Below are 8190 nucleotides of genomic sequence, written 5' to 3'. Positions count from 1 at the left end.
ATATTGGGATAACAATTTCAATTGATCTGGAATTTCCAATCATGCATGTAACCCATTTGAACCTGTCAGTTTAGTGCATCTAAATCCAATAGTTGGTTATTCACCTCGAACAATCCTTCATTAGAATTTTGTCTACAATTTCAGCGATCGAAAAATCCGTGAAGGTTGTCTGTCACCATTGCAATTGAAAAAGAACACGACCATCGTATTTTCTAACGAAAAATATGATCAGTCCGATCGCCTTCGATCTCCAGATAGAAGGTGACAGGTAGCTAGTCCTTTGTTTGGGGCGATTTAGCGGTGAACGATGATCATCAATAGTAATAATTTTATCCGTAACAGATAAACATGATTTATTTGATTCATTTGACAAGCTAGAGTGTTTAATTGTACCTTTTTTTTTAATAACAACATTACGTAAAATAAGCGGGCAACAATCTATAAGAAATGTACGCAATTAATGTCCGTGCATAAATGTACATTTAGGGTGTGTTTGGTTGGGGGATTTAGGCATAAGGTATGGGTATGAAAGTGATTGTTAGTGTTTGGTTGATAGGTTTTGTGAATGCTACTGTGAGTTTGGAATACCCCATCAATGGCAAAACCCATACCCTTATTAAATAAGGGTTTCATCTCCCTTCATCATTTATTCCCCAACTATTAATAATCATTCCCATTCCACCCAACTACCAAACATGCTAAATACTTTCACCAAAACCCATTACCCTTACCAAGTATTTGATACCCATTCCGATTCCGATTCCCATGTGCGAACCAAAAGCACCCTTAGTCTTGTATCTTAAATTATTAATTTGTCAAAGCAAACATGTCCTATTCAAATCAACAAAAATCCAATTTTTTTTTTGTTAACTCTGTTGTTCAATTATTTATACTTTAAATAAATTAAAAATACCAATGCCATCCATACAATGAATGTAATTAAAAGTTGCATTTGTAACATGTGGTGTGGTTGAATAGAAGGAACTTATCCATTCTTAATCAAACATCGAAGGTTCAATCATTGATTTTGAGTATATGGAGCAATCTTGCCTACAATTCAATATGAGATTAGTCAATATCGTCTCTGAATATGAAAATCCTGGACTACACCAAAAAAAAAAGTTGCATTTGTAGTGATATTGCTAATTAATGCTGCATGGTTCTGTGATGTATATAAGTAGCTAGCTACCAATCCTACCATTCTACCAAGTTGTGTTGCATGAAACATAATATAATATATGCAACTAATATAACACACACATACAGCATCTATCTAATCTTCCATTAATTATATTCTCTTCTCTAGCTAATACACTCCAATGGAGCCACTACTCTCCCAGCCCGAAAAGCCAAGAGAAGCGGGGGTTTCCGACAACCTCCTTCTGTGGGAGCATCTCCGTTCAACTCTTCTTAACCTTCTCAACCTCTCAATCCTCGTACTCTTCTTCTTCATAGAATCATCTTATTTAATCATCCTACAAAACAACCTTAATCCTTTCTACCACCTCCTTACCTTTTCATCTCTCCTTGTGCTCGTCGTTTCCTTGCCCTACTGTCTCCGTACTCCTTCTCCGGTGTACGTGGTCGACTACGTTTGTTTCAAGCCTCCAAACTTTTGCAGAATCCCCTTCTCCTCCTTCCTGGAGCATACCCAAATGATGGGGGACTCCTTTGACAGCAAGGGCGTAGCTTTCATGGAAAAAATCATGAATCTCTCTGGTTTAAGTGAGCAGACTTACTTGCCGCCAGGTCTGCACTTCATCCCGCCAAGATCGGGCCACCAAGAAGCCATTAATGAAGTCCGCATGGTCCTCTTCCCCATTTTCCAACAACTGCTCTCCAACAACAAACTTTCTCCTAAGGATATCGATATACTGGTGGTTAACTGCAGTGGGTTTTGCCCCGACCCCTCTCTCGCCTCCATCATCGTCAACAACTTCGGTATGAGAGATGACGTCAAGACCTTTAACCTCACCGGAATGGGTTGCAGTGCTAACACAGTCGCCGTCGATATGGTCCGCAACATCATGAAAACTCACCGGAGATGTAACGCTGTAATTCTCAGCACTGAAATCTTGTCAACTGGTAAATTGAATTGGCCTGGTTATTTATGATATTTGGAACCTACTTTAATTTGATACAGTAGAATCGATCTAATTAATTTAATTGGTATATGCATGCAACATTTATATTTCAATTAATTTATTTGTGCTTCCCCATTCATTCGTGCATAAATGTTAGTTGTAATTAAAGTAAGAATTGGCCGGAAACATATATATATATATACAGGTTGGTATCCTGGAAAGGAGAGGGCATTCCTGGTGCTCAACTGTATTTTCCGGATGGGCGGCGCCGCCGTGTTACTGAGCAACAAAAGGGAAGCCAAGAGTGTGGCGAAATACAAGGTGCTATGGAGTCTGAGGACGCAAGGGGCGTTCGACGACAGGCGTTACAACGCGGCCATCCGCGATGAGGACTCCCAAGGGATCACCGGTATGAAGCTCAACGGCGACGTCTTGTACGTGGCCGGCGAAACTCTGCGAACTCATATCCCCATTCTGGGCGCCAAATTCCTTCCCATCACTGAGATACTCCGGTTTCTAGCTTCAGCCTTTAAGAAGAAGTTTTTAGACGACAAGGACTCAGAGACAGAGATATATGTCCCGAATTTCAAGTCGGCGATACAACATTTCTGTTTTCCGGCGACCGGGAAGTCGGTGGTTCGGGAAACTGCAAAGAGGTTGAAGTTGGGAGATATAGATATGGAGGCGGCTTTGATGACGTTGTATAGGTTCGGAAACCAATCTTCTGCGTCTTTGTGGTATGAGTTGGCTTACTTGGAAGCTAAAGAAAGAGTGAAGAATGGTGACAAAGTTTGGCAGTTGGGTATGGGAACTGGGCCCAAATGCAACAGTTTGGTCCTCCAATGCATTCGGCCCATTTTAGGCGAGGCCCAAAAGGGTCCATGGGCCGATTCCATCCACAAATATCCAATCCTACTTCCTTAAAAACTACCTACTATACATACTGTACGTGTATATTGTGAATGTATGTTAAGTTGTTGAAGCTAAGCTAGCTGGATGAATTGCAAAACATGTTATATATATTGTTAGATACTTATGCAGGTATGTACGTGAACACCATTATATATATATTGTAATATGTGAAGTGTGAATCAATCAGGTGTGTTTTGGTATTATTCTCGGTCTCTGTTTTGCTTGGGATTTCTCTTCATAAAAATAAATAAATATGTAGCTTACTAAACTGTTTTCAAAAAAAAAAAAAATGTAAACTAAACTTTGAGTGGATAGACTTGGGCGAGGAGTGGTGAGGCAGGCCAGGCCTGCATCTCCCAAAACGTACAATTAAAAGGCCGGCCTGCGAGTATGTACGTTTATCTGATCCCATCCAGACCCAGATCCAAGTGCAGAAATGCTGCTTAGCTTCCTCAGCTCCTATAATGCACCATGCATATCATCACAACAATTTTCTCCAACAATCACTCACTACTGCTTGTACGTGAATTCTGACTAATGGAAAGAAAGAAATTAAAGATCATAACTCCATCAAGAATATATGGTTTGTTAGTTGGTTATGTTAAGTTGGAATTTAAGGATAAGAGGAGATCAAAGAGTAAAATACTTTACTTTTGAGTTGGGGAACGTACGAATACACAATTATATTAATTAAAACCAAAATTAAAGGTATAGTAATATATGTATCCTCCTGCTCCTGGATTAAAATCTTGAATTTGAGACTTCTGAATTTATTCCATCTTCACACATATATATTATATGAATGATTAGACTGTCTGTAGTGAATTGTATAGTAATGCCTCGTGAGGCTGACCGACCGACCACTTGCATTCGCTACTACACTCTACTAATACGCTCTGTTACTTATTTATTGGTGGGACGGCGGGCCGGCCCGGTGCTCCCTTCAACTTGGCTTTGAATCATGGAATCCACATCATTGACTGTTGACCAGCCTGGCTTATGAACTACTGTATGTATAATATAAATATTGACTTGTATACTAAAGTCAACTTCTTATTCCAACTTGTATAACCCCAAAATTTTGGCTTCTATTATATACTCTACTCTATTCTAATTAATAATCATGATGCCACAATATCAATATATTATATGGATACTTGAATGGTCACGAATTTCATTTTACGGAGTATTAGTTATGTATTTGTCAAAATTAAGATAATATATAGTATTAGTCAGAAATGCATGATAAAAAAAAAAGGGGGTAAGGCAATAATGAATACGATGCAAGTGTTATTGGATTATGGTAAGAGAAATTAAAATAGTGAATGTCACTAAGGCCATTTCACTATGCTAAAGAAAATGACCAGACAAATAAAAATACAAAACCTAATTTTCACGGTTAGTCTGGTATTTGGTAAGAATTTTCTAAGTACAAAACAGTACAAATATCCCCGTCCCCACGCCAGCTCAACTCAATATTTCTTTTCACATTTGCTTTGTCGCCTTTCTTTCTTTCTTTCTTGAAGAAGACTATTTTAACCTCCTCTCACTCTGGAAATTACAAAATTACTTTTCCTATTCCCCAAAAATAAATAATAAATAAAAAAAGATAGAGAAAAGTCTTTACTCAAAAGTCAAAGAATGGGGAGAGATCATGTAATGAGGAAGGAGAAGGAGAAACCAGTGGAGCTGAAAACAACGCCGACGGGCTGGGAAACATGTTGTTCAGCTGCATCAACATCCACGGGTCCGACGCCGGAGAGAACAGCCCCGGTGGAGATATCGGAAGTAACGACGTCGGCGCAGGCGATAATATTCCCGGGATCTGCCCCATTTCAACACTTGAATTTTCGATTATCGCCGATACTTCAATTTGTTCGCTAGGCCCCGTGTCTCTGTGTCTCTCCCTTTCTCTCTCTGACGGACTTGTTTTCTCAATCGAAGCTAATCTCGCCGCCGGGGACAAGTCGCCGGATCCACTGCTAGACCCCGACGTCTGCCCCAGCTGCGAAGAGGACGACGACCCCGTCAGCCGCTGCACCACGCCCATGAAATCGCTCACCGTCGTGTGAATCACTTTTGGAGACACCGAGTAGATAATAACCGGCTGATTCTGGGTCGTCGTCGTAGCCGCCGCCGCAGCCGGTTGTTGTTGTGGCTGCGGAGCAACCGGTGGCTTCTTGATTTTGTAGGAATCCTTGTTGACTCTAAGCGGAGTTGGGCGAGGGCCCTGGAGCTGCAGTTCCCTCCTCGTCGGTGACGGCCTTTCGCCGGTGCCGGAGGAAAACCCCGAGAGCGGTGGGTCCATCACGGAAGAGCAGTAGCGAAGTCACGGGGAGATTGAAAGTAAAACAATCTAAAGGAGAAAGGAGAAGAAACAACAGCTCAAAAGGGGAACATGGTAGATGTAATCTGGAATTGCTATGCCCACTACTACGAATCTTTTAATTATAGGAGGTTTAAGGAAAAACCAATTAAATAATTCTTTTTTTTCTTTTCCTTTTTAAATAAATATAGCTAATTAATGATTGGGGCAAAACCGCGAAAGCATACTATTTCACATAGACTATGACAATGCGTCTTTTTTCTTTTTTTTCATTAAATTTTTCCAATCATATTACTCTTATTAAATATATATATATACTTCCCTAATTAAATATTTTGAAATGCTTCAATCTCTCTTCCAAACATATATATATATATATATATATATATATATATATATATATATATATATGTTCTCATGCTGTTGAACTTTTTTGGTGCAGTAACTTTATGTGCGTAATTTTCTTTCTTTTTAAGGTGTGTAATTTGTATGCTTAAGGTGCGTAAGTGTTGAAACTTAATGTGAATGAATCTAAATCTTAAAGTGCATAGTTTTCCTTCTTAAAATAAGTGATTTGTATGTTTAAGGTGCGTAAGTTATCGAAGCTTAAGGTGTGCCATTTTAAAACCTTATGTGTGTAGTTTGTGTACTTAAGGTGCGTCAGCCTAAAGTTTTAGATGCCCGTAGTTTGTTTTTTAAAGTGCTTTGTTTGTGTGCTTAAGATGCGTAACCGCACAGGAAACTTTCCTCGCATCTGAATCCTTATATAAATATATAGCTATTGATCTTGCCATAATTAATGTTCAGGATTAACAATGTTTAAAAAAAATGCGGTGACAATTTGGTCATTTTTCATGTTAACTTAAGGTGCGCGATTTTCTTTTTTAAGGTGTATGATTTTTGTACTTAAGGTGTATTAGTTGTTGAAACTTAAGTGCGTCAGTCTATAGCTTTAGGTGTATGATTTACTTCTTAATGTGCGTGATTTTCCTTCTTAAGATAAGTAGTTTTTCTGCTTAAGGTGCGTAATTTTGAACTTAAGGTGCGTTAGTTGTTGATACTTAAGTGCATTGGTCTAAAGCTTTATGTGCGTGATTTTATTTTTTTAAGGTGCGTGATTTTCCTTCTTAAGGTGTATGATTTTGAGCTTAAAGTGCGTTAATTGTTGAAACATAAGTGCGTTGGTTTAAAGCTTTAGGTGCGTGATTTTTTTTTTAAGGTGCGTGATTTTCCTTCTTAAGATACATGATTTTGAGTTTAAAGTGCGTTAATTGTTGAAACTTAAATGTGTTGGTCTAAAGCTTTAAATGCATGGAAGGGTTCCTGATAGTGTAAATTCATCCATGTACATAATAGGTAGGGAAATAGTATGAACAATGGAGAAAAGATCCATGAATTAGCTCCCAAATCACCTCTTTTATTGCTTAATTATGAATAATAATTTAGAGAGTGGAAAGAACTTTGGTTTGTAAGATGTTTCTAGAGAGATGAAGGAAAAGGCCAAAAAGTCCCTAACTTGAAGGGTTAGGGCCTTTTTATAGGCTTATACCTGTACTCGTATACCGACATATATATAATGTACATGGGGTCGTATATCCAGGGTATATTCTCTTTTAGTTCCCGTGCTGTAATGCAATTAATACAAAAAGACGCACCTTAAGCATTCTTAAGCATTAAAATGGCGCACCTTAAATACGCAAGCTACACACCTTAAGCACACAAACATAACACCTTAAGAACACAAACCACACACTTAAACTTTAAAATGAGGCACCTTAAGTACACAAACCACGCACCATTTGTTTCAAATAAAAAACACACGAAAATCACGCACCCCAATAACACAAACAGAACACCTTAAGAACACTAACCACACACCTAAAAGTTTTAAAATGCCGCACCTTAAGTTTCAACAACTGACGCACCTCAGAAGGAAAACCATGCACATAAAGCTTTAGGCCGACGCACCTTAAGCACACAAACTACACACCTAAAATTTTAGACCGACACACTTAAATTTTTAACATCTGACGCATCTTAAGCCAGACAGTACAAAAACACTCACTTTTTAAGCACAAAAATACGCACCTTAAAGGTTTAAATTTGTCTAGATGCAAAAATACTAAATTGACACCGCACATTTTTTTTAATCAGTGTTAATCTTGGATGTTGATTTAGGCAACATCAATGGCTTAGATTTAACCCACAATCGCATCTGAGAGAGGCAATTGCACTAGAACTCAATTATATATGGATTGAAATAATAATAGTAATTTTATAATACAAGACACAGATTTATAAAATAATAAACAGAATATGTTATGTGCTACACAACTATTGATTTATTAAATTTACATAATTCATACTTTTAAAGTACAAAATTGCATAATATGAGACACAGAAACGCATAACATTAAACACATGTTTTATATTACTTTAGTTCATATATAAAATCAATATTCTTAAGGTACAAAATTTCATAACGTAAGATACAAAAACGCATAACACAAGATACAAGCATAGCATAAGATACATTAACACATGTTATACTTATTTTATTTCAGGTACATAATTGAACAATTCATTCATTGTATTGCTATTCTTTTACACCCAACCGAACACCCCATTAATGTAATTACCCGAAATGGATTGGAAGTAGTTTTGATCCGAACGAACAACCAAAATGAGAAAAGCTTCATGCTTGTCGTACCTCTCCATTACCCAAACCAAACGACTGCTTAACCCCAAACAACCCGAAAATCCGCATACCAAAGTCCCCGCGCGCGTTCCGAGTAATCCATCGCCACGTACGCATAGCGTCACGCCAAATATCCGGCAACACCTGCCCGACCCGATTTGACCATTTTT

The 8190-nt window shown here is 38.1% G+C and overlaps 2 protein-coding genes across 4 annotated transcripts; one reads left to right on the top strand and one right to left on the bottom strand.

Annotated features, from left to right (window-relative positions):
* Positions 1-1278: 1278 nt before the first annotated feature.
* LOC115999699 (3-ketoacyl-CoA synthase 5-like) lies at positions 1279-3199 on the top strand. The gene is made up of 2 exons (XM_031239580.1): positions 1279-2085; positions 2290-3199. Exons 1-2 carry the CDS (start codon positions 1320-1322, stop codon positions 3006-3008), a joined length of 1485 nt encoding a protein of 494 aa, XP_031095440.1. The 5' UTR covers positions 1279-1319; the 3' UTR covers positions 3009-3199.
* A 13-nt stretch (positions 3200-3212) lies between these two features.
* LOC115999700 (protein MKS1-like) lies at positions 3213-5433 on the bottom strand. 3 transcript variants are annotated; one of them, XM_031239582.1, is made up of 2 exons: positions 4624-5433; positions 3213-3530 (listed from the first exon to the last, which is right to left on the bottom strand). In XM_031239582.1, exon 1 carries the CDS (start codon positions 5302-5304, stop codon positions 4624-4626), a length of 681 nt encoding a protein of 226 aa, XP_031095442.1. In that variant the 5' UTR covers positions 5305-5433; the 3' UTR covers positions 3213-3530. The 3 variants fall into 3 exon arrangements, with proteins under 3 accessions (XP_031095442.1, XP_031095443.1, XP_031095441.1); XM_031239583.1 differs by having other exon boundaries at positions 3213-3455; XM_031239581.1 differs by lacking the exon at positions 3213-3530 and adding an exon at positions 4262-4547.
* Between the last annotated feature and the right edge of the window lie 2757 nt (positions 5434-8190).

The sequence above is a fragment of the Ipomoea triloba genome, chromosome 12 (assembly GCF_003576645.1).
Source record: "Ipomoea triloba cultivar NCNSP0323 chromosome 12, ASM357664v1".
Taxonomy (NCBI): Eukaryota; Viridiplantae; Streptophyta; class Magnoliopsida; order Solanales; family Convolvulaceae; genus Ipomoea; species Ipomoea triloba.
This window is presented reverse-complemented; position numbering and strand designations above follow the sequence as displayed.

Coding starts and splice junctions, on each gene's coding strand:
- LOC115999699 (XM_031239580.1), top strand. CDS start 1,320: ATGGAGCCACTACTCTCCCAGCCCGAAAAGCCAAGAGAAGCGGGGGTT. Junction 2,086..2,289: donor CACTGAAATCTTGTCAACTG/GTAAATTGAATT, acceptor ATATATATACAG/GTTGGTATCCTGGAAAGGAG.
- LOC115999700 (XM_031239582.1), bottom strand. CDS start 5,304: ATGGACCCACCGCTCTCGGGGTTTTCCTCCGGCACCGGCGAAAGGCCG.